Source organism: Artemia sp. Qi Xiang Cuo, chromosome 20 (genome assembly GCF_049724085.1).
Source record: "Artemia sp. Qi Xiang Cuo chromosome 20, ASM4972408v1, whole genome shotgun sequence".
NCBI classification, from domain to species: Eukaryota; Metazoa; Arthropoda; class Branchiopoda; order Anostraca; family Artemiidae; genus Artemia; species Artemia sp. Qi Xiang Cuo.
The window spans coordinates 4,489,401-4,516,969 of NC_142813.1; the positions used below are offsets into that span (position 1 = coordinate 4,489,401).

Below are 27,569 nucleotides of genomic sequence, written 5' to 3' on the forward strand. Positions count from 1 at the left end.
GTGGTTCAATCCCGCTTTCTAGGGCTATAATGAGAGAAATGTTGAGATGGCTAGGGCCCGTTCTGCGGATGAAAAATTACAGATTGCAGAAGATTGTCCTTTTCGGCCAACCGTCTAGGGCTAAACGGAAAGCAGGTCGCCCGCGGTTGGGGTGGGAGGATGTCACAAAGAAAGATTCAAAAGAAATGGGAACTTTCTAGGAGGGTTTAAACAGGGAGGCTTTGAATAGATTGGGATGGAGGAGGAGCTTGGGCAGCTGTGTTGGCCTCAGGTGGCTTGGTGCTGCGGTGAGTTGATAAGTTGTAGTAGTTTTATGATGTTCAAGACAAAACACCTAGACGTGAAAGTATACTGAAAGGGAAGGACAAAGTCTAATAGACTAATGCCTATCACACGAGTGAGCATACATGGTATTTATTCAACAGAAAGCACTACAGGTTTTTATTTCTCTGAAAAATACCTTCATTTAAAAGAACCTGTATTTGATAGCTTCGATTGTTGAACAAGCTCACTATTAATTTGGCTCTAAAAAGACGTTTTCGTTTCCGAATGCCTTTAATCCAAACGCGTGACGGTAGAATGAGAACGTTAAACACCGAAGATCTACAGGGTCAGCTAATTTAAAATGATGTAAATGAGGTGATACGGGTATCGTGGGGCGTAAAGTATAACCGGCTTGACACGAGGTGGGACATGCGGAGCACGAAATGTTACGTCGTGACCACACATTCTGAAATGTACAGCAGGCGGCGGTGAGTGGGGGACCCCTTGCAAAGATCGAGTATTTTTATTTATTTTTTCAGTCCCACCTCCTCTCCTCTCAGTGACGACAACAGTTAAAAAAAAGCGTCATTTAGTCTCATTGTAAATAACTTAGCAGCCAAACTCGACACGATTCAAGTCAGCAAATCGTTGCTACAGATCAAGTCTTTGGCGAAGACTGGAAATTGAAAAGGCGCGGAAGGACTCAGCCTCTTTGCATTTTTACCTTTGAGGCTCTTCTCATATTGTTCATACTCATACTCTTCACTTCATTTTTTTCCGATAATCCAGGAAGTCCAGAGCTTTCATGGAGACAAGTTTCACTTCTTGCCATATTTCTTTTTTGCTTTTGCCCAATATATACGACTGTATATACTACAACCATCCCGCTGTTTATTAGATGAACAAATCACAAAGAAGAAAATATAAAGTAGAAAATATTAATAATATTAAAATAAATATTAAAATACTGCAAATATTAATAAATATTAAAAATACTGCAAAGAAACAAAAGCCAAGGGCCAAAAAAAAAGAAGAAACTTGCATAGCAAAAGACCAAGAAAAAGAGAAACTGCAAAAAAATAACAAATAGGAAACAATGAAAACAAAACTAAGACAAAAATCCAAATATAGAATAAAGGGTTACTGCTGCCAAACACTAAACAAGTTCATTTATTCCTAAAATTATACAAGGATCCCAGAGACTAATCTCGAGGGCCTCCTCTCTCAAAGTCTGCCTTTTCATAATTTTAGAAGACTTTCCGTCTCGATCCTAAATCGCAAGAATTTAATCACTCATCCCTTGCTTGGCCCATTCAAGACTACCCAAGCGGTTGCTAAAACCGAAAGAGATTCACAACATTCATCGGAAAAAACTGTGCCAAAATAAGCAAAATGTCAGCTGAGGTTAAATGAACGTCTTTTAAGCCTAAGATATATAGCCATCACCTCAAACTCAGCACGCTCGATCGTTTCGTCCGTTCAATACGTGCTCTCGTACCTTATTTGACGTCTTCTATTTTAAAATATGAAGAAAAATTACTTTTCAATACGAATCAGTTTCGCTATGGAAATAATAATTCTATACTCACAAAAACCTAAAATTCAACAGTAGCAACTGAAGTGCACTTTTGATACACCGAAATTTAAAAATAAATATAAGTGAAAAATATGTATAACTAAAAGTAAATTTGTAAATTTAGCTTAAATTTGTTTTTTCAACCACACAACGATTCACCAATATACCTGATAGAGAGTTGTCGGGGGTGAAGGGGGCTCCTAATATAGATTGGTCAGCAGGATCCCCTCTCCAGTAAAATCGTGGCCTAAAATGCAGTTTTTCATGTTTCTAACCCACGCCCTTCAGTTTGTTCCCATATATTATGCTCACGCATACAGCAACAACGCAAAAATGTTCAAACCAGACCTTCGAGTAGAAATCGATCATCGAGTATAAATATAATGTCCTTTTTACATAATAATAGTGCCAGAGCTAACTTATTTTCTCATAGAATAGAAATAAAATCTACTCAGAAATAAAATTAATGAGCTTAGAAAGCCCAATACAGACACTATCCCACCGTTTATACGTAACCACATATCTAAAAGTAGTCGGTGAAGTACCAAGACTCCAAGTTGTGATAAAAGATAGAAAAATGTAACAGGAATGTCTGTTTTGTCAACCAGGAATTAGAAGGTTTTCTAATATAGGCATAACTTCTTCAGGTATGTCGACGGTACCAAATCTAAAAGTTATAAATCCAAATTTGACTAATGAGATGTCAGAACGGATTTGACTCAGGTCAAGGAAGAAGGTATGATATCTCCCAAAATGACAGACAGAACGCCTGGTTTGTAGCGTTGCTTCTGCGCTATCTTTGTTTGAGAAATCGTTTCCTAATTCATCACATTCATCATATTCATTGTAAATCAACCATAATCAATCATCTTTCGCGTCGCCCGTCATTGCTATACCATTTTGGCTTATTAATGTCTTTCCCACGAAAAAGGATGTTTTTAATAGCCAATTTTAAGTTGGGTCGCTCAACTGAACAAGCAGTTGCAGCCCTTTCATGATTCATTGAATAATGTTAATTATGTATCATGCATTTTTTATGACATAAAAAAAACATTTGATACTCCAAATCATTCCATTTTGTTTGAAAAATTGAATAACTCCGGAATTCGTGGAAACAATATCCAATTTAATAAAGTCGTATCTACAAAATCGCGAAATCCAAGTAGAAGTCCAATGCCGCCCGTCTTAACCTAATTCACTGAATAATATTGGAGTGCCCCATGGGTCTATACTTGGACTGTTACTATTTTTTATATATATAAATGATCTCCCTAGTAGTCTATCCTAGAGGGATAGCCTAGCAGTTCTGTTTCCAGATGATATAGTGGTATATGTGGAAGCTAAAACCCCTTCATTATTGAGAATTTGGCGGCTGAATGAATTCAGTTATCCAATGGCTTTCTTGTAATTATTTAGTCCCAAATTTGCCTAAGATAGAATTTATGGTTTTTGGTAGATCTAAGCAAGGAGTTACTAATGTTGGAACTGAAGGGTTGATTGCTTCTGGGAGTAGAATTAGACGGATGAAGATATATAGATATTTGGGGATTATTCTTGATGAGTTTTTATCTTTCCGTAGTCATTCTGACCAACTCCGTATAAAAATAGCCCAAAATTTAGGATGTTTAGTTTACATCAATTAGTTTGTTTTTCCTTTTTCATTATTAAAATTTTGTATCATTCTTTAAGAGAATCATACATAAGATATTGTTCTATTATTTACCTAAATACATTTCCTAATCATTTTATACCACTCCAGACATGGGCGCCCATAAGCTTAATTCCAGGGCGGGGGGGCAAACCTCATCTAATTGGCACTTTTAATGCTATATAATAGAAATCTCAGAACAAAAATATAAAAATAAGGCAGCATCATTGAATAAGGGGGGGGGGGCAGGAGCCCCCCCCCCACCATATGGGCGCCCATGACTCCAGATAATGCAAAACAAAGCCATAAAAATTCTCGGTAATTTGCTTCGTCGCCCTACACAACTTCAAAGTCTATCAGAAACAGAAACTTAATTTTTATTTCTTCATATAACTAAACCTTAGTCAACTTATTGAATTTCAATATCGGTCTGTCATTATGATACTCAGTATCCGGCGAATTATTTTTCCTGAATCACATATTCTTGTCATCCCCTTCCGCTCATTCGCTTCTTCGTCGGTTCGTTTCGGGGAGCATAGAATCCCCTCGGTGAATTGTGAAAGAGCTAAGTTTTCATCCCTTTTTATAGCAAATAGGCTTAAATTAAATACTAAACATAAAAATCTTGATAGCCGATCACTTTTAAAGACAAAATTAGTAGAATATACAATTAACCTTCGATGACGGGGTGATTTTATTTAGTAATTTTTATTTTTAATAGTATATCTGGAATTTGCCAGGCTGGGGTTTCCTTTGTCCCTTTCTACTCTATGTTATGATGTTTTTGGTCTATCTTTTTTTCTTATGTTTTTTATCTTTATTTTTAGTGGATATGAAATTTTTTCTTATGTTTTTTATCTTTATTTTTAGTATATATGAAATTAAGATAATAATAGATAGCCTTCTTTTCGAGCTCAGCTCCCTGTTGGCTTTATTCAATTATTCGTGATTGTTTTTTTTTTTGCGTGTGAAATAAAAAATCTTGAATCTTGAGTTTGTGCATGGCACATGCATTAAGGAGTGGGACCCCATTTTCGTTCAGAAAGTCAGGGGTAACTGGACAAATTACAGACTTAAAAGCTATGCTAGGGTCACATACAACTGCATTGAACTTGCCAACCACGACTAAACCATTGTGCGGGGGAATCCGAGAGAGGGCAGCTGTCAAAGCCGAGTAGTAATTGTCTTTCTCATCTACTGGCGAGATATTCTCTGATGCGTAGTAGGCAATAATAGTCATCTTCCAATGTCCAATGTTTGTAACTGCCAATCTTCCAATGTTTGTGACTGAGGCGGGCAATGAGTAGTCTAACTGATATTGGACTATGGGATATGAGACATTTTTTCGCCTTCGCGTTTAGATGCAGGCCTAAGCCACTGCTTCTACTGGAAGTTTCGCCTGACCAAGTCATCCTAAGAGGTACTGGCAATTTCTTCATCACCTGATCCCGTCAGATGGGCTTCTGTCATTCCAAGTATGTCAATTCCACATATCAACATTTTAAGCCCTAGGAGGTCTTTGGCTCCAGGGTTATTCATAGTTTAAACATTTCAGGTAGCTATTCTCAGCCCACCTCGGTCTGCCAAGTTCACAAGATGTCTGGGGACGTCCCGACGTAGTAAGGAATTACCAGTAAGATCCGAGGCTTGAATAACATTTCTTTTCGTTGTACTTGTTTCCAGGAGTCGCAAGCCCAATCGTCCTTAGGCCTGGGTTCTGATTGACATCAGGGAAACCATGGGCAATGAGAGACCCTAGGGTGGCCTCCACCCGCAGCTATGAGGTTGAGGCTGCCATGTTCGGAGCGATTATTTAGGGGGTATCAATCCCACATTTTGTGGCATGTGGTCAGCAAACAAAGTTTGCATCCTTCCGAACGAACTCCATCACCACTGAAGAGTCGTTACGTAATAATTAGGTCATCCTTACCATAGTTTCTAATGCGGATCACAGATTATACGGTTCGTCGACCCACATATCTTGGGATTCCTACAAGCTACTTACTTAATTAAAGATCCTGATCAGCAGCGTAGAGGGAACCAGTGACGTCAGTACCGTTAGTCATCTTTAGAGTGGTCTGTCCTGGGCGATACGAGTTTCATTGGGGGTCAATGCTCCGAGAAGTAAGTCGACCGCTAACGACGTCCACCCATCTTGTACGTGGCCAACCTCTGGGGGTTTCCAGAGGTGAGGTAGCACCAGATGAGTGCACAACATGTCCTACATACGCTGACTGTAAAACAATAAGTTGCCCAATGTCCTTATGTTCACGTCAACGGAGAATTGGTTTAAACACCCTTGATATTGAGGTAAGTGGTTGATGGAGCCCTAATGAAGAATCAAATGAGAATCACGTCAACGTAGAATTGGTTTAAACACCCTTGATATTGAGGTAAGTGGTTGATGGAGCCCTCATGAAGAATCAAATTAAATTCTATTAAATTCTATTCCATCACCTTTTTGTTTCCAACACTTTCTGCGGTTTGATCTATTACTTTTTGAGTTTGAAATGAGATCTATCTTTAGTCATTTCTAAAAAAAAAATTGGGTAATGAAATGAGTTGTAGCATCTGAAATTTTTTCCAATATATCATCCATTAAAATTAAAATCTCCTTCCAAAATAATGTCCATTCCAAACTCAGAGCTGGGTATTGCTTCAATTTATATACAACACACTGGAAAAAACCTTCAGCTTTTTCTCAGCTGGAATCTAGTAAAAAGTGAACTCTTGTTTGAAGCTATTATAGTCTAGTAAAAATACAGTTTTGGCCCGGCATTTGAGCAACAGAAATATTTTTGGCACCAAAATGTTCAGAAATATTCCCTGAATAACATATCCAAAATCGGCAGCACAGAAATATCCCTTTTTTCGGGGAAAAGTGGAGAAGGGGGGGGGGGGTCTCGAATTCAAAATTCTGCAATACTTTCTGAATTGAAGGGTCGTTTCTATTAATTCGAGTCCAAGGCGACTGAACGCAACATCAGAATTAGAAATTCCATCGCTACCCCATTTTCCAAGCATCGCTACCCCATTTCCACCCAAGCACGGCAAAGGGGGTTGAAAAATCACAAACATAATTTGTGTATTATTTGGTGGATTGAAAGGTCGTTTCCTATTAATTCAAGTCTGGAGAGACCAAAACTGACGTCAGAATTTAATAATTCCATCACTTGATACCCCATTTCCTCCCTAGGCAATGTCAGGAGGGGTAAAAATATCATTTGCAGTATTATAACAATATTATGCACGATTGAACAAAAAGGGGGAAATAGGGTTCTACGAGATGGAAAGTTCCCAATGCCGATCTCATTTTTGCTCTCCCCAGACTGAATTAATAGAAAAAGGCCTTTCAGTTATCTATTTTTTTAAATTATGTATTATATTACTATAGTACCTCAATGACATTTTTCCCTTCTGACCTCGCCTAGGGTGGAAATGGGATAAAAGTGATGTAATTTTTCAATCCGATGTCGTTTTCGATCTCTTCAATCCACCAAATAATTCAAAAATTAACATTCTGATTTTTCATCCTCCTCCTCCTCTGACCATCCTCATTTTCCCTCCTCATCCACATTTCTGTTTTTTATGCGATCAGTCAAATAAATACCTTAAATTACCTTATGCGGTCATAAAGGAATAATAATAAAATAAAGGAAATAATAAGGAAAAATATAATAAATAAGGAAGAATAAAGGAAAAAGGATAAAAATTAAAATAAAATAATAAAGGAAATAAAATGAAATATAAATAAGCAACTAAATATAGGAAGTAAAACTAAAGAACGGGGTATACTTCGTGCAAAAATAAAATAATAAAGGAAAAAATAAAGGAAACAATGAAATATAAATAGGCAACTACATATAGAAAGTAAAACTTAAGAACGGGTATACTTCGTGCAAAAATAAAATAATAAAGAAAAAACAAAGGAAACAAAATGAAATATAAATAAGCAACTAAATATAGGAAGTAAAACTAAAGAATAGGGTATACTTCGTACAAAAATAAAATAAAAAAGTGAAAAATAAAGGAAATAAAAATATAGGAAATAAAATTAAAGAACAGGGTATACTTCGTACAAAAATAAAATAATAAAGGAAAAAATAAAGGAAATAAAACTAAAGAAGAGGGTATACTTCGCGCAAAAATGTCGACTAGCTCACCGTCTCTTCCACAATTTATGAATTACCCTTAAACTTAAAAGAATAAATAAGAAACTATAAGAAAAATAAGAACTATAAGGAAAAATAAAACTATAAAGGAAAAATAAGAAACAATAACAAGTAAAACTAAAGAAGAGGGTATACTTCGTGCAAAAATGTCGACTGGCTCACCGTCTCTTCCACAGTTTTCTTAATTTTTGCACTAGCTTCAGTCACAGTTTTCCCTGCTTTTGAAACGGCAGTGCTGAAAAAACTTCCAATAGATTTCACCCCCTCAAATGCTTTTGTAGATACTTCTTCAAAATCTGGAAGAAAAAGACCAAAATCATCAAACAGTTCGTGGTAACGAACTGTAATTTTGATACCAGTAGATACATCAAAAGAATCAGATTTTTATGATGATTTCAAATATTTAAGTTTCATCAAGTTTATTGTTACCCATCAAAAGTTACGAGTCTGAAAAAATTTGCCTTATTTTCAAAAAAGGGGAAAACTCCCCTTAAAAGTGATAGAATCTTAACGAAAATTAAACCATCATATTCAGCATATCAGAGAACCATACTGTAGAGGTTTCAATCTCCTATCTGGAAAAATGTGGAATTTTGCATTTTTTGTCAGAAGAAAGATCACGGATGCGTGTTTATTTGTTTTTTGTTTTTCCCAGGGTTGATCGTGTCGATACAGTGGTCATAAAATATCGCGAGAAGCCTCATTCGAACGGAAATTAAAAGTTCTAGTGCTCTTCTTAAGTGACCAAAAAAATTGGCGGGCAACTAGGCCCCCTCCCACGCTCATTTTTTCCCAAAGTCATCGGATCAAAATTTTGAGATACCCATTTTTTCAGCATAGTCAAAAACCTAATAAATAAGTCTTTGAGAATGACTTACCCCAAAGTCCCCGGGGGAAGGGCTGCAAGTTATGAACTTTGCCCATTGTTTACATATAGTATTTGTTATTTGGAAGTATGCTGGCGTTTTCAAGAGGGATTTTTTCTGATGGGGAGGGGGGTCAGAGGAGGGGAGTACGTGGAGGATCTTTCCATGGAGGATATTGTTATTGGGGAAGGGACATTTCTATGAGAGAGGGGGGCGCCGGGTTTCTCAGCATTGTTTAAAAAAACGATCAGAAATTAAATAAAAAAACAAGATTTTTATTGAAAGCAAGGAGCAACATTAAAACTTAAAACGAACAAAAATTATTACGTATATGAGGGGTTCGCCCCCTAGTCAATATCTCTCTCTTTACGCTAAAGTTTTTCTAGTGCTGTCAGAAGAGATATCTATTCTAATTAAACGATCTTTGTGATTCAGGAGTCATTCTTAAAGAATTTGAATAAAATTTTAGCATTAGCGTAAAGATCGAGGTATTGACCAGGGGGAGAATTAGTCAATTATGTAATGAAAATATACGAGTATAAGTTACGTCAGATCAAAATTTTGAGAAAGCCATTTAGCCAAAAAAGTAAAATTAATATGCAAATTTCATTTTAATTATTCTTGTACGGTGAGCCAAAATCAAAGCTGCATTAATTCAATAACGTTCAGAAATTAAACAAACAAAACAAGCTTTTTTAACTGAAAGTAAGGAGCGACATTAAAACTTAAAACGAACAGAAATTATTCCGTATATGAAAGGGACTGTCCCCTCCTCAACGCCCCACTCTTTACGCTAAAGTTTGACTCTATCTCATCTCAAATAAAAACTTTAGCGTAAAGAGCGGGGCGTTGAGGAGGGGACAGCCCCTTTCATATACGGAATAATTTCTGTTCGTTTTAAGTTTTAATGTCGCTCCTTACTTTCAGTTAAAAAAACTTGTTTTTTTTATTTGATTTATTAAATAACACCATTGGAGCTAGGGTAGGTAGTATAACGTTTCAAACTTTATATCAGTGTTGACGAATAATGCCAAACACCCGAATCTAGACAAAAGCGATGATAGCTTCTCTTTCTGGTATCGTTTTTCGAGTCGTCCTCTAGACATATTTTATATTAATAAAAATATTGACGGAATACAACACTTTTATAGAACGTAGGACGTTTGCTTAAATCCCTATGGATTTAAGGATTTAATTCGCTCATTTCTGAATTCGAACATGAAACTTCCTCAACCTCCAAAAACATTCCGAAAACTTCCTCAACCTCCTCAACCTCAGTGACTGATCTGAAGGTATGATTTTTCATGCTTGCAATTGAGTAACCTTTTTTCCTTTTTCGGTTTTAAAAGCCAAAAAATATTTTTTTCGAAGCAATTTTTTTCTATAAGAATTAGAACTTATTTTTCAAACAGCGTATCTATGAGAATAACCAACTATCTTATAGGACAAATAAATGTTATGCAACATATCAATTCCTATGCAGTAGATCCCAACCGATGTTGGACCATGTCCCACCTTGGCATTTCTAAAATCCTGATGCCCCCCCTCGTGTTATTTAAATTTTGTTATTCAAATTTTTACGTGTAATCATCTGATGGAGGCTTAAAGGCAATTAACTCATTATCTTTTTTTCGAGTCGTCCTAATGTATAGTCGTAGTCGTATAATAGTATGCGATGGACGGCATGGCAATACTATACTATTTTTCATAATAGTACAGTCGTCCATCGCAATGTCCCATTTTGGGAATCACTGCGAATCACCACCATTTTAGGAATCACCTGCGCCCCACTTTGGGAATCACTAATTTAGCGTTAAGGTAGGAAGGGTAACTCAAAAGTCGGGGCTTTCGGAAATCGACAAATACTAACTCCAATCCAATGTTCGTCCTACCAAAATGAATTCGAGTTTTTACTTGGTAGTCATGAAATTTTAGCAAATTTTTAGCCAATTCAGCCAATTAGCCGAATTTAGCCAATTTCGGCAAATTTTAGCACAATAAAAATCTGGAGCCCTAGTCTGGGACCTTAAGCTTTAGAGTATGGAGTGAAAATTCAAAGTCTGAGGGTAGATAGGGTAGATAATATAATCGCTTTTCGTTCAATACCTTCTTTAATGTTTAATCAAGCTTGTACAGGAAGTCAAAGAAGGGGAATATCATTTGAAATTACCAGTGGCGTATCCGGGGGGAGGGGAGCGCCCCCCTACCATAGTCTATAGTAGTGTAACTTACGCAATTAAGGCAAATTTGCGTTAATTAAACTTGCTCCTAACGCAAGTTTTTCGGAACAACCTATTTTGCCCCCCCCCCCTAAAAAAATCCTGGATCCGCCCCTGTGCTTTAAACCCATTTCTTAATTTGGATGAATAAATATTTTTTGCTCTGAATTAGCTTAGCAGTGTAAGTTGTAAAACACATTAATAAAAAACGTTCAGATTTTCAACTTCATTAAGAAAAAGAAAAACAAGTTTTTCAAACGATATTAAAGGTAAAATTGAAAACGTAAGTTGTAAAACACATTAAATAAAAAGTTCAGATTTTCAACTTCATTAAGAAAACGAAAAACAAGTTTTTCAAACGATATTAAAGGTAAAATTGAAAACGTAAGTTGTAAAACACATTAACTAAAAACGTTCAGATTTTCAACTTCATTAAGAAAAAGAAAAACAAGTTTTTCAAACGATATTAAAGGTAAAATTGAAAACGTAAGTTGTAAAACACATTAACAAAAAACGTTCAGATTTTCAACTTCATTAAGAAAAAGAAAAACAAGTTTTTCAAACTATATTAAATGTAAAATTGAAAACGTAAGTTGTAAAACACATTAACAAAAAACGTTCAGATTTTCAACTTCATTAAGAAAACGAAAAACAAGTTTTTCAAACGATATTAAAGGGAAAATTGAAAACGTAAGTTGTAAAACACATTAACAAAAAAGTTCAGATTTTCAACTTCATTAAGAAAAAAGAAAAACAAGTTTTTCAAACGATATTAAAGGTAAAATTGAAAACGTAAGTTTTAAAACACATTAACTAAAAAAAGTTCAGATTTTCAACTTCATTAAGAAAAAGACAAACAAGTTTTTAAAACGATATTAAATGTAAAATTGAAAACGTAATTTGTAAAACACATTAACAAAAAACGTTCAGATTTTCAACTTCATTAATAAAACGAAAAACAAGTTTTTAAAACGATATTAAAGGTAAAATTGAAAACAAAAAGAAATCATCCTGTGTAAGAGGAGAACTGCCCTCCCCTCGCTCCTCTTCCCTTTTTACCCCAAAATTTAACCAATAACCAACTGAATATTTTGTGCTACATAGAAAAGGAATGTGGCAATGGAAGGACTATTACTCCCCCACCCCCTAGTTCTAATAATAAAGGCGTCGACCTGAAATATTTAAATATTTCATTAAAATGTAATGGCATTAAAATGTACATCTGCCCCTCCCCCTACCTAAAAAAAGGACCCACCGCCCCTCCTTCATAATAGTTTGTGCGCACTTACATATCACTATGTATAATTTTATGAAATATGAAACAAATCAGTTTAGTTAAAGGAAGCTTCAAAATAAAAGTCATAAATGTCATAATAATATCAATATAAATAATGCTGTAATAATATCAATATAAAAAAATGTCATAATAATATCAATATAAATGAATGTCAAAAATAAACATCGTAATAAACAACCTTATCCAGGATTATCTAAATGAAGGAAGATGACAGATTAACTTCTACCTTCACCCTCGTTACCTCTTTCTACATTTATCTGATGGATCATGGAGAGCTAGACGGTTGGAGCATTGGAATGAGCTTTTTCGGACATCCCCGCTCACCCATTGACTCGCCCCCTACTTCATAATAGCTGACGCGTAATATCTTTAAAATCAAGTGAAATCACGAAAAATCAAGGGAATCAGCTTAGCCAAATCAACCGTTAACCATTTATCTTGTTTTCACTACGTTACTTTTCAGGAATGAATGTGCCGCCGCGCAACATTATTTCCTCTGCAACTGGGAAGCTCAATATATAACTTTTTAAACCGATTGAATATCTCATAGTTTTTAATCGATAGAAACTTGGTCATCTGTGAGGCACTAACGGCAAAAGATGCCGTTAGTGCCACAAAATGGCAGAAAAAGCCACTTTCTCGTGGCACAATCTTTTTGGTCACTTAAAAGGGGAACTAAAAATTTTAATTTCCATTCGAATGAGCCTCCTCCCGACCTTCTAGAACCACTGGTTCGAGATGAAATTTCTGCGAAAAAAAAATAAACGCATCCACGATCTTTCATCTGGAAAAAGAGTAAAATTCCACATTTTTGAATATATGAGGTTGAAACTTCTACAATAGGGTACTTTAAAATGGTCTTCTAATGATGGGATTTTCACTAAGATCGCTTGACCTTTAGGAGATCGTTTTGCCCAGTTTTCGAAAACCAGGCAAATTTTCTTAGGCTCGTTGCTTTTTATGGGTAATATTAACTTTAATGAATTTTATATATTTGGAATCAGCAAAAAAAGCAGATTCTTATGATGAATTAATTGTCATAAAAATTTCTTTTCCAGATATTCGGTTACTATTGTCCCAAGTCGCCCTTTGAGTCCGCTACGACGAACGGTTTGAATAAACATTGTCCAGAAATTAAAACGAAAAAAAAATGCTTTCTTCAAACGGCAATGCTGATAAAAACAATAGCAATAATAACTAAGAATAAACAATCTTTTGAAGTAGAAACATAACTAACCAAAAATTGTATATATATCTTCTTTTTTTTCACCGGGTTCATGCCTGTAATATTTACTTTATTTTACCCCTCATTTCTGTTTAATTCATCTGGTTTATTCTTTATTTCCTTACCAAGAAACGATTAGGCATAGGATTAAACAAAAAGCTGTATATGCCTTACCAGATGCCTTGACACTGAATAAGTTGACAGCAGTGTATTACTATTTCTCTTTGTATGAAACTTTTGAAGCAGACATTTCTTTTAGATATATAATAGCTAATCCAGACAGAAACTAGTCTAAAATAACTTTTTCAACAGGATTAAAATACTAAAAAAGTTGAATAAAGTTGCTAAAGTTAAAAACAAATTCAGAATAAAAAATGACAAGAAAGTAAAAGTTGAGACAAATTAAAATTGAGAAATTTTTGCAACATGGAAAACACAAAAAAGTGACGAGAGCTTCAAAGTTTTGACTTGAAGGTTTCTTTCTTTCTACGGCTTGGATAGTTAATTTAACCGAAGTAAACCCAGCCTGACTTCGTTTTGGTTCGTTTTATTAAACTAACCTTCTTATGGATCCATTGGTAAACCCAACCTCTAATATTTCTAATATTCTAATCTAATATTCTAATATTATCCATCTATTAAATTTCTATCTATTAAATATCTATTATTAAATTAATATTAATATAATCATAATGAAATTATAAAAAAAATTAATGTAATAAAAATTAATTAAAAAAATTAATATAACAAAATTAATATTAAATAATCTAATCTATTAAATATCTATTAAACTTCATCTATTAAATATCTATTAAAAATAAGAAATTAGAATTTCTTCTAATAGAACACTTCTAATAGATGTTAATCCAAACTCACTATGGTTGGTTGTGTAAAAAAAAAACTTTATACCGAGTTATGTAGTTAATTTAACTCAAATAAACCCAACTCAACCTGATTTGGCGAGTTGGGTTTTCAGTTTAAACCGAGTAAACCCAAATTGTTGGGTTTATCGAATAAACCCAAACCCTTTGATTTTTTGCGGAAAATCAAGATTTCTTCATGCAGGGCGGTTAAGCTAACCTTCTTATGGATCCATTGGTAAACCCAACCTGTAATATTTCTAATATTCTAATCTAATATTCTAATATTATCCATCTATTAAATTTCTATCTATTAAACATCTATTAAATATCTAATCTATTAAATATCTATTATTAAATTAATATTAATATAATTATAATAAAATTATAAAAAAACATTAATGTAATAAAAATTAATTAAAAAAATTAATATTAAATAATCGATTAAATAATCTAATCTATTAAATATCTATTAAATTTCATCTATTAAATATCTATTAAAAATAAGAAATTAGAATTTCTTCTAATAGATGTTAACCCAAGCTCACTATGGTTGGTTGTTTAAAAAAAAAACTTTATACCGAGTTATGTAGTTAATTTAACCCAAATAAACCCAACTCAACCTATTTTGGCAAGTTGGGTTTTCAGTTTAAACCGACTAAACCCAAATTGTTGGGTTTATCGAATAAACCCAAACCCTTTGATTTTTTGCGGAAAATCAAGATTTCTTCATGCAGGGCGGTTAAGCTAACCAAAATTCACCCAGCCCAACCTCATTTTGGTTCGTGGTGTAAAACAAACCTTTATACGAGTTGTGTGGTTAACTTGGCTAAAAAAAAACACAACCCAACTTCATGTTGGTGGGTTGTGTAAAATTACCCTTTCAACAAGTTGGGTGATAGACTTAACACTCAATCAAACCAAGTTTGGTTCGGGTGTGTAAGCAACTAAATTTTTCTTCCTATATTTGTTGGTCTTGTTAGGGTGTCCGTGGCCGTGGTCCGTGGCCCAGTCTATTTACCGTCAATGTTCCATGCAGATCAGTGAAAAACAATCTCTAACCAATTTTGCGCGTCATGAATCAACACAACCCAGTTTTTTTTTAGAAAACATTTTGTGTGCTTGGTTCGTAATGCCGAGTGTATATACCCAGTGACGTGCAAGCCAATGGAACATAAAATTAATTTAGGCCTTTATCGGGCGTTACGAATCAAAACAATAAACTGCTTTCAATAGTTTTTTTCTTTGCTAATGTCATCCTGGCTCTGTCTACATGCCCTGTAAGTTTAAGCTAATCAGAGAAACGAAACTGTTTGCCTATTCTTAAGTGTCACATATCGATACAACCGAACCTTAAATATGATTTGTCTTAATCGAGGTTTACCCAGTTATGTCTAAATGCCCTGTAAACTTCATTCAAGTTCAATTATCTAAACCAGCATCCAATTACAAATTCAAACTAACGGAAACCTTCCATATATTTGTATAAACTATAAAGTAAATAGCCAAAAAACATCTTTGCTGTGGCTAATTTTGCTAAATAGTAATTTCTTTTCAATTTGTTCTATCAGGAGGTTGTTGGGTAAACATGACCTCCTGTATTTATTTGCAGAATATTTTCTGCTACCTCTGTTTTTTTTTTACCACATAGCTTGTTAGCATAAAAATACAATTCTTTCCCACATTACTTGAAATTTCAAAGAACATCAATCAAAAGGAAATAAATGGAATTTGACCACTTGAACTTTCAAGGGGGGGGAAAGCTCATATGACTGAACAAGAATAAGTATTTAGCGATAGTCTCATTTCAGGCAGCAGCATACTAGGCCATATCCAGGGGAGGGGTTTGACCCCCCCCTAAATGTTTGTTCAACTCGTAAAAACGTAACACAAATGAATGTAAAGAAATTTTTGATGCATGTTTTAAAGTTTTTTTGTACCCCCTCCCCCCCCTGAAAAAAGTGTAATAGCTTTCCTGAAAAAATCCGGCCCTGACAGCATATGATACAAATTTTCTTTACTATTTATACCTTTTATACCCTATTTATACCCTAAAACATTATATTATATACCCTATTCATACCCTAACACAATATGGCTGGGGAGGAGGATTTCATCTAAGATCGCTCCAAAGGACCCCTCCCCCAGGAAAAAGACGCCCGACACTCCCCTAGAATTTCCGCCGAGTGTACCCCTGTTTAAGATGTTGCGTTGTTTCCTGCTTAAGCTGAGGACGATTTTGAACGGTCTCAATGCCATAACAAATTACCACCTCAACAAGCTGAAATCATACTTGTGAGCAAAGAGAGAGGGAGCTGCAGTGAACACAGAAACTAATTTTTATGGTCTTGCCCCTCCAACAGGAAAATTAATTCCCCTTGCCCCTCTCCCTCCCCCTAATCAAAGAAAAAGGAATGGCGTCTCTGCACCCGATCAATTTAATTAAGACAAGAAATAGCAAGACGAAACCGAAACTACAGTAGTTGCAAATAATTTTTTTTTTTATAAAAAAGTGGAAGTAATAAAAAAAAAGTTCTCTTAAGCTACAACAATTAAAAAGTTCTAAAGCGCGAACTAGAAATAAAAGAACTAATTAGATTATATAACAGTGACGACTAGCTGGAAAAATAAAAAATCTTTAAATAATACCCTTTAAATACCAAATTAAAAAGCATCACAAGCTGAAACGGGACGGAAGTTCCTTTCTCTTAGGATTTCTGGATATGCTTTTCGAATTGATAGGTACTTGTTGGGGGGGGGGGGGGTAAGTATTTGGAAATTGTGAAGTTGGAAAAAAATGCTTACTACACAATATGCAGAATGATTGTACTTAACACATTAGGCATGCAGACCCGCTGTACTTTTCCCCCCCCCGCCACCGTGCAAATATATAGCCCAAATCTTTTGCAAAATTATATTTTTATCTTACTTTGGTATATTTTATTAGGATTGAGCGTTACAGAAACATATTAGAAGAACATTAGGTAGCGCGTTTATCATACAAGTACCATGAAAAACTCCATGTTTATTAGGTTTATAAAATGCATTTATTATGCAGAGAAAAAGATATACCATTTTATTCGTTTTCCATCAATTGTCCCACATATTAAAACAATAGCACCGTCAGTATAAATTAACCCATTTTAGATGCAAAATTTTGTTCTGTAAATAAGTTCCCAGAACGAGATATTCACATTTTGTTCTGAAATAAAATAACCATATGTTTGTTCTGAAATAAAAATCCACATTCTAGTTCTAAACAAAATATTCATATCTTTATTCTGAAATAAATCATCCATATATTTGTTTTGGAATAAAAATCAACATTTTTGTTCTGAAATAAGATAGTCATATGTTTGTTTTGGAATAAAAATCCACATTTTGTTCTGAAATAAAAGATTCATATTTTTGTTTTGGAATAAAAATCGATATTTTTGTTTTAAAATAAATCATTCGTATTTTTGTTTTGGAATAAAAATTCCCATTTTTGTTCTGAAATAAATCATTCATATATATGTTTTGGAATAAAAATCCATATTTTTGTTCTGAAATAAACATTCATATTTTGTTTTGGAATAAAAATCCATATTTTGTTCTGGAATAAATATCCAAAGTTTGTTCAGCTAAAATATGCTGACTTGTGTCGTTTTACATCATGTTGCACTATTTTTCGTTCTTGGAAGAAGCGAAAACCGAACAAAGTACCAACTAGCAGCTTCCTATAGAAAAGCTTTCTAGGAATAATAAAAAAAAAAAATAACGATTAAGGCATGATAACTATTATATATAGGCTTATTTTAAAAAAACTAAAAAAAAACTGAACAGTGATAAACAGTGATTAAGGCATGATAACCATTATACAGGCTTAATTAACCCCCCCCCCCCCTAAAAAAATTTAACAGTGATTAACAGTGAGTAAGGCATGCTAACTGTTATATAGGCTTATCTTAGGCTTCAGCTACACCCGAAGCCTGTCCAATAATAGTAATAAAGACACAGATCAAAGGTGTTTCATATTGCCATTCTGCAATTTATATCACTAAACGGTTTCAGATGTGATTTCTTTCTGTGTTTTGTTGTATAGCATTTTTTACCTTTTGTTATTTTACGTATGTTACCTATGTTATTTTCTTGTATGTTATAGCTGCCTAGTTTAGTTATTCTTTTATCCTATTTTTTTTCACTGATAAAAACTTCCTGATCTGAAACTGAACTATTAGCGTATTTTCTGTCTTAATTAAAAAAATTACCCGTTATTTATATATGTATCTATTTGTTTAATGTTATTAGATGCTGCTTAGCCTTAGAATGCAAAATGGTCTGGTAAAAATAATTGACCAACCGGAAACAAGTTCATATTCTTGTGGACTTCAGAAGAAACAGTGTGGACGACCTACTTAGCCAAATTGAAATCACAAAAATTGCACGTTTGAGTAGATTCTCCCTATCTTCGTAATGCTTCTTTCTTTTAACAAAAATAAGGGTAGCGCACAAAGCAGCAAATGCGACTCTGTTATGCATAACCATCTGAGCAGTGGCGTGAATTCACGGAAATGAGTGGGGGGGGGGGGGGGTCAAAATGTATTTTTCAACATTTAGGGAGAGTAAAATTGTCTTTTAAAAATTCTCAATGAAAATAAAAAAAAACATTTTTCTATAAAAATAGCCAAAAAAACGTATTTTTCAAAAACTAGGGAGGATACAGCCCCCCTCCAAAAGCAGCACTACTGCGTATGTGTCTAAAATTATCGCATTAAATTCATCGGGTAATTCCACAAGTTTTTAATTAACAGGAATTAAATCAGCTTCACCAAAAGTACAATTTAAATTCACCGAAAGTAAAATTTTCTTGCGCAAAAACGGCGAAATGCACCCCATTTGGCAACTCTGGCTCAGCTAGAATGTGTCATCACAACCACCATATTTACCGGACCTTGCGATGTATCAACTCCGTTCGTTTTACCCTCTTTAAAGCTCTTCTCAGAGCTTTAAAATTCTAATTAGAACAAGGGTGTTAGTCAGCGACAAGTTAACAAATCGTTTTAAATAAATAAGGATCTTCACGAAGAAGAAATTATGCTGCTAAATGAAAGATAGCAATTTCATCCTAGCGAAATGGCTAATATATCACTGATGAAGTATACTGGTACCGTCAAAGTTATTAATTAAGCAGGTGAATTTATGTCATTGTCTATTTTCGTCTGAAAATGGCATAAAAAGCAACATTTTATTGGTTTAAATTCTATTCGTATAGATTATAGACTTGTTTTATTAAATATTAACAGATAAATTTTTATAATTTCAAGCAATATTCTGCCACAAAACAAAATGTGGCGATAAGCCCCACGAACCACATATAGCCTGTACTCTGTAGGGTCCTTCACCGCTGAAGAGACCACTGGCACGGAAAAAGAACTTCCGCTACGTGTTTTTACCGTTTCACTAGATACACCCTTTTCAGCATTGTCATAACGACTATAACACTAGACTACTTGAAAAACTAGTTGAAAACCTTGATCGACAACATTTAATTTTTTTTTCTTTTTTTTCACAACTCTCTGACGAAGGGCTTTACGGTAAAAAAAAAAGAAAAAAAGGGACTTTGGGTTTTAGTAGCCTCTATGGTCTGACTAACGACATAGATTTCAAAGTCTTTATTAAAAGACTTACCAGCCCGAATGGCCTGTGCTGTGGTTTTTTCGCCATTGCCGTCTTCAAGTAGGTTCTTCTGCGAATCAGGGCTGAAATGTATAACAGGCCATAATAATAGTTGGCAAGTGTGTTCATAACAATATATAGAAAAAATAATAAAAAATTGCCCCCTCCCTGAAAACAAGACTAAAAAACAGAATTGCGAAAAGTGAAAAATACCAGAAAATTCACACAAACTGGGATATTCAGACTTTATAATGTTCCGTACTTGAGGCATTACCCTCCTCCTACAAAAAAAAACAAACTTTGAACAGCCCCCCCCCCACGGTTGGTAGTCTGTGCAGAGGAGCTTATTTAAGAGAGGAAGAGTTAAGATTTTTTTTTTGAAAAAAATATAAAAAATAAGAAGAATAATCTTAGTTTTAGGGTGGGGGGAGGGAGAGTACCTTTAGATTGATCTGAAAGATCCCTCAATGAAAAACTATGGCTTAGAAATAAGAACTGAAGAGTCAGTAAGTTATAATTCCACATTCGGACTCCTTAGCATTAATTAAAAAAAACTTTTTCCACAAACTAAGTTTTTCAAAGAAAAGCAAAGAACTCCATTGAACAAAAAATGAGCAAAAATAAAATCAAATAATCTACGAAGCGTAAAACTACCGCAAATCAGCAATGATAAATAAATGAAACCCAAAACGAACAAAAATTACAATAAATAACCGAGTCAAACTCAAAACGAGCGGAAAATAACATGGGCAGATACATGTTCTTACTTTTATAACTTTAATAAATCAAATAATATTAACATTTTGATTGCTAAAAATCAGTATATGTATATTAAACTCACAATGCACATTCATTTGTATTTTTTTCAGTAAAGTGCAAATTATGTTCTGGCCTTGGCAAGGCATAGGGGTTTTGAACCCAACTTACCTTAATTTCTGCTCGTTTTGAGTTTGACTCTGTTATTTATTGTAATTTCTGTTCGTTTTGGGAAACGAAAAAAAAAATAATACATTGTGCCAACATCGTTCTTATATGTTCCCACGACATAACTTACAACCCTTGCCCTAAGAGCTGTGGGGGGACGTCATCTTCAAAGACCTGATTTCTGGAACTTAAAACTACGTTGAATAAAATGGGTATCTCATGATTTTGATTGGATGTGTATGGGGAAAAGGTGGGCGTGAGAGGGGAGTTAGCTGCCCTCCAATCACTTTTGATTATTATAAAGGGCACTAGCCCTTTGAATTTCCGATCGAATGAGCCTTTTTTGAAGTTTCTACGACAACGACTTCTATAAAAACCTTATATGCCCCCAGGGCATAACTTACAGCCCTTGCCCTAAAGGCTTTGAGGGACTGTCCTCCTCAAAACGTCATTTCTATGTGGAAATCAACTACGCTAAAAAAAATGGCTATCTCAAAACTTTGATTGGATGTGTCTGGGGAAATGGTGGGCGTGGAAGGGGTGGTAGTTGCCTTTCAATCACTTTTGACTATTAGAAAGGGCACAAGCCACTCCAAAGCTCCTCTGAATACTTATCTAAGGAAGAACAGGCTACAAACCAACGTTGCCAACTTGCATGTTTTTGGGTGAACCAGTTTTCAGGTGAAATCCACTCTTTTTTTTTATCTCAGAGGGGATGCAAAAGAGTCAAAATTACTCTTTTTGGGTGTCAATTTTCATTCGCTTTAAACGTCAGTTGTTGGCATACTCGTCAAAAGTACATTTAACCCGAGGAACAGTGTTGCCAACTTGAAGTTTTTTCGTGTGAAACGCACTCTTTTTTATCTCATAGTGGGCGCAGAAGAGGGGATGCGGAAATTTTTGACTTGTGCTTTTTTTTTATAGCAAAATTCACTCTTTTTTGGCCTAGATTTGCACTCTTTTTAGACGTCGGTAGTTGGCAACTCTGCTGCAAACAGTGCTTCTTTCTCCAGCACATATACATGAAGCTCGTATTGATTTTAAACACGATTTGAGTGCCCTGAGAAAAAAATCTTTTAAGTCTGACCCAAAACGAAAGTGAGCTGAATATTCTTCCTTAAGGACCTTTACGGTCGCCATGCGGTGTCAAATTCAGCTATAGAAGTGAAACATAACTCCTATCAAAATCTAGCTGAAAACTAGCGAAGCCAAAAACAGTAAAAACAAATTAGCAAGGCCGTATCCAGGGAAGGAGGGGAGTTAGGCCTCCCGGGAATGTTTGTCTGACTCGTAAAAACATAACAAAAATCGATATCAACACAAGTTTTTACGCGTTTTTTTGTGTAGCCCCCCCCCCCCCCAAAAAAATATCCTTGTGCAAAACACCCTTCCGAAAAAAATCCTGGATACGGCCCTACAAATTAGTGGTTAATATGGTCGATATTTTGTGTTAAACCAATTTTGGAGCGAATTTGGGTACTTGGGATACTTGTCTCCCAAACATAATTTTCTTTTCTCTCCTACGTCTTAGACTAGCGGGCTAGAAGTTTCAAATGGCTTTCCTGAAAAGTAGCGGTTCTGTTCCAGTCAAAGCCATATTGAGGTAAGGTAGTTGCATTCTGTAGCGAATGAAGCATATCCAACTATCTTTGTTAAGTTCATCGATTTTACTGATTAACATATCCAACTGTCTTTGTTAAGTTCATCAATTTTACTTATTGGCTGGTAATCTTTATTAACTGAAAACGACACTTTGGCAAACATTGCTAAGATTGAAGAAAAACGGCGGGAAAATCAACAAAACTGCGGTAAGACTCAGACATATGGAAGAGGGAGGTCCCTTCTCGATATAGAAGCCCCATGGGTATAATACTATAACAGAAATACTACTGCTACTAACAATTCTTTGCAGCACAAAGCCACCTGAATCTGACACATTTCGAACCAGTGTCAGTTTTAGGCTGCGAACCAAAGCCTCCGGGCTCGGATTATTTCACATATCAAAATGACGTATCTGCAATAAAAATGACAATATCTGCTTATATCTCTTGAGGTTAGAAGGCCTTATGGCAGATGGTTTTTGAGCCATAGTCTCTATGCACGACTTTATTCACATGTCAAAATGGCGTATCTGCAATAAAAAGGGCAACATCTGCAAACACCTCATGAGGTAGAAGGCCTTGCGACAGGCAGTTTTGAACCAGTCTCCAAGCACGATTTTCTTCACTGCTTTTGTTTTTCATAAATGAAAAATAAATATATAAAAAATGAAAATATATAATAAAAAATTTAAATATTAAAAAATAAAATAAAATAATAAATAAAAGTAAATAATTATTAGTAATGCGTTTGTGTCCTGCTTTTTTGCACTTCTTAGATATTTATTTAAATTGACTGTCTTCTTCAGACATTTCATAACAATTAGAATCCAATCTTACTGCAGGTGAAAATAAGACAAGAGTACGTAAGAAATTCGAAGACCTGGTTTTTCAAGTCAATACTATTGATCGTCTTTGTTAATTTTTTATTATAATAAACTAGTGTCAAGCTAAGAAAAACTGACAAACGAAAAGTAAATATTCCCATTAATGTCACAGGTGATAAGTTAGCATGCAACCGTTTGTCATTTCTAAATTCTCATTAAAGAAACAAAAATTGTCCATGACATAAAACAGCAATGTAGTTCCCAATGGCCTCTTTCCCAAAAAAGCTATGAGTATTTTCTAGTAATACAGACTTGTATTTTGAAATAATGCGCAATTAGCCAAAACGGCAAAAACAAGGAACCATAGGAAAATAATAATTACGGAGTTTTTTGGCTATGTTTCTATTTAAAAAATGATTTATCGCTCTTTGCATTTTATTTAAATTACTGTACAATAAATCTAATACTTTTTGGATACTCATAAAACCACATCAGATACTTCAAAAATAAAGCAATAAGAACACTTAAAAATATCTTACACCGTCCGTAGAAACTTAAAAATCAATCGTAGACAGAAACATTGTTTTTTTTTCTTGAATATGTTAGACTTGAAACGTATAAGAGACGTGAATACTGCAATATGGCATAAATCTCAATCGAGTCAAGATAGCTCAGAGCTATCTTGTATACGCGCATGTTTTCTAGACGTAAATAGAGACGTCAATAACTGTTTTCTAGTGGTATTTTAATGCAAGTTTTTTGGTACTTGTTTGTAAAACGGAACACCCTCCAAGGAGTGAAGTTAGGTTAATCCTAATCAAATATACCAAAAGAAACAAAATTATTGAAATCATATTATGAAAGTAATTATGGAAAGCAGGCCACGCGGAACGCATTATATTAAATACCAAACCCAACCCCTAACCACCTCTAAATATTAAATGTTTAATTAAAATATAGCTACATCGTAGTTTTTCTCACTCAAAATAAGAAAATTATAACCGATTGCAGAGAGGCAAACCGATTTTTTGTCATATCTTAGGCAGCGTAATTCTCGAATGTGTTCCGTTTAACGGACAAGTACCATTTTTTAGATATTCAATTGCTGTGCTGAGGACGGTCCTTGGATATAGGGACGAAATATTCATTTGAAGTTTTAGTTCCACTGTCTTACAAAAAAAATCCCTATTGTTCTACCTGTTATTTGTGTTTATGTCTGTTTTCTTGGAATAACAAAAATTATTATTTTTCTGGTGAGGGGGGAGGTATATGAAAACCTTCTTTCAAAGCTAGCCTGAATAAACTTCATTTCTAAAATGAGAATTTCCAAGACAGTTTAACAAACTAAAAACAGAAGAAAATTTAACAGCTGGAACTAAAACAATATTATTTTTCTGGTGAGGGGAGAGGGGTATGAATGCCTTCTTTATACGCTTACCTGAATAAACATCATTTCTGAAATGAGGATTGCCTAGGAAGTTGAACAAACTAAAGACAGAAGCAAACTTAACAACTGGATACTTTATTTATATGGTCAATGACCTTTATCAGCAGAACCTAAGCTAAAAATATACTTTTGAAGTGCCTTATATCTTTATGTTTTGATCTGACTTCTTTTTTTAGGAGTTATGGGTTTTTATATTTCTTAACATTGGACGTGATCGTCTCTTACTAGGTTGGTAGCTACCGCTGCAACCCGGATCAGGCTCCCCCGAAGAGATTAGGTCACTGGTTCCCACCTAGGCATTTCTGAAATCCCTTGCGACTACCCAAAATTTTAGGCGTATTTACCTGAAGGAAGTTTAAAAGACCATTGGCTTGGCATCTTTTTTCGAGTTGTCCTCTAGCGGTATTTTATGCAGATGAAAATTTTTGTCTGTATGCAACGCCTTGTTTTGCTATGTAAATGTATGCGAATGTGACTTTACATGAAAAATGTTTCTTTTGAAATTAAGGCTCTAGACTATTGTCAGTCGAAGGGTGCACGTCCATCCCATGACCCGCCAAAATATTACCGTGCCCCACGTTGGAAATCAGGGGATTAGGCAAATCCCATATCTGATCCAAATAGAGAACTTTACTTAAAAACAGCCATGGGACTGCTCATAGTAAAAATAATACTGCAAAAGAGAAGTAAACCCAGTGAAAGTTATGAGCCCAAACTTTGTATGTTTTTTTCTTTACATACTTGTCATTTGCCGGCTGGCCAGCGCAGAGATGGATGATACTCGTTGCCTCCAGATTTTACGGTCTTGAGCCAGAAAGCGGGTATTGTCTGGGAGGACGTTCAGCAGGGTAAAAAACAGTCGAGGCTAACCACATATCTAAACCAAGGGCTCTCCTGCGGTCACTTCCATTTGTTGACTGGAGGGCAGAAGTCAACTGCGATTTTTTTTCAGGAGATTCTGCTGGCATTCGAACCATCGGGCAGTTCAAATAGCCATTTTCCAAGAGAGTGGCAGTTGAGCAGTCAACTATAAGAGCCTGGTGTTTGACCCAAAGTAATACTACTTCAGTCAATCGATTCTCCTCAAGTGTTTTGTTTGTACTACCTCAGCTGGTAAAGGAAATCATGTCTTATGATTCAATTGAAGGCCAGTCCTTTGGACTATAAGCCACAGAGGGTCACGATCTACTGAGTTGAACCCAATGATCTACTGAGTTACACCCGCGGGTGTAAAAAATGTGCCCCCCCTCGTCCCTCCCCTGGATCCGCCACTGAGTGGCGAGCCTGTCTCAACAGAGGCAGATGGGACTACACTCCATGATCCTCTTCAAGTAGTGGAACTATAAGCCACAGAGGGTCACGATCTACTAAATTGAACCCAACGACCACCATCTGACAGGAAGTTTTTTTCTTGAATGCTCAAAATTCAAGAAAAATGAAAAAATATCAACGACGCAGGAAATGAGAGACAAGCAGCTGTTTTAGGAGTTCAATGAGATGCAAAAAAAATTGAGCTACTAGCACAATATTACCACAGGTTCTAAACACGTATCTAATAAAGACGATGATAATAGCAGCTGATAACATCACTGATGATGACGCCACTGATGACAATGATGACATCAAAACAACTTTGTCGACTGCGATATCGAAAATCATTGTCTCTATTGCAGACGTCATCATAGATTATCAGTTACCAACTTAACAAAAAAAACCTTCTGTATATCCCTCCATATAATTAGAAACTTCATGGCACAGAAAGTTTTATAATAATAAACTCTAAATCGACTCCCTTGGTTCAAACTAAAACGACATTATTTTAAATGTATACAAATTTTTTCAGTTGCAGCTTGAAGTTACTTGAGTTACCTCAAGTTAGAGAAGAAAAGATGACCGTGTCTTGGACACAACCCTATTTCCTCCAAAAACTTGAGATTTTTGGTGCTTTTTCTGAGGTTTCTTAAAATTTATATACTGTAGTTATGCCTAAATCCCAACGAAAATAAGTGTGATTGTGCCCTCCCCACGAAATAAGTTCATGATTACGTGTCTGTCCCAATAAATACGAGTCTCAATATAATATGTTACAAACGAGTATTAACATAATGTGTATGTAATATATACATGTATGTATAATATACATAATATATGTATATAACACATGTAATATAATATGTAGTCTAAAAGATTAACATAAATTATTTGTTTATTGATTTCCCTCAAGATAGAGGAGTATATAAAATACACAAACAAAATTGCAAAAATACTTCAATAAATGAAACTAAGCAACGATTTGCTATACGCTTAAAAAATTAATAAAACGAGTCAAAAATTTAAACCTCAAATATTATTTAAATTCTGGAAAAAGGGAAAGGCTTATGAATAGAGGGATTATTTTCAAAATTATGACAAAAATTATCCGTTTTAATCATAGCTAATTCCAATTGTTCTTTAATTGTTAATCTTGAAACTAATTCAGTTTTACTAAAACCAAGTACTAATTAATAATATTCGAAATAGCAAATGGGAATTGAAGAAAAAACGCAAATTTTAAAATGTAAAAAAAAGAACGGAAGGATGGAGAACATGTGGGAGGGCTAAAATTAAAAAAAAAAAAATTTTAATTTAAAAACGCAAATTTTAAAATGTAAAAAAAAGAAGGGAAGGATGGAGAACACGTGGGATGGCTAAAATTAAAAAAAAATTAATTAAAAAAATATTTAAATTTAAAAACGAAAATTTTAAAATGTAAAAAAAAGAAGGGAAGGATGGAGAACATGTGGGAGGGATAAAATTTAAAAAATTTAATTAAAAAAATATTTAAATTTAAAAACGACAATTTTAAAATGTAAAGAAAGGAAGGGAAGGATGGAGAACATGTGGGAGGGCTAAAACAAAACAAAAAATTTAAATTTAAAAACGCAAATTTTTAAATGTTAAAAAGAAGGAAAGGATGGAGAACACGTGGGAGGGTTAAAATTAAAAAAA

The 27,569-nt window shown here is 34.6% G+C and overlaps 1 protein-coding gene across 3 annotated transcripts in view; it reads right to left on the reverse strand.

Moving 5' to 3' along the window:
• The window catches only part of Sap47 (Synapse-associated protein 47kD), a 99,366-nt gene that overhangs the window by 48,005 nt on the left and 23,792 nt on the right, over window positions 1–27,569 (reverse strand). For 2 of the 3 annotated variants that reach the window (XM_089105826.1, XM_089105828.1), the window contains exons 4-5: window positions 19,798–19,868; window positions 7,796–7,956 (exon numbers count right to left, since the gene is read on the reverse strand). In XM_089105826.1, the coding sequence (XP_088961952.1) occupies window positions 7,796–7,956; window positions 19,798–19,868 (232 nt within the window). The remainder of the gene's footprint in view (window positions 1–7,795; window positions 7,957–19,797; window positions 19,869–27,569) is intronic. The other variant, XM_089105827.1, reaches the window with a different exon arrangement.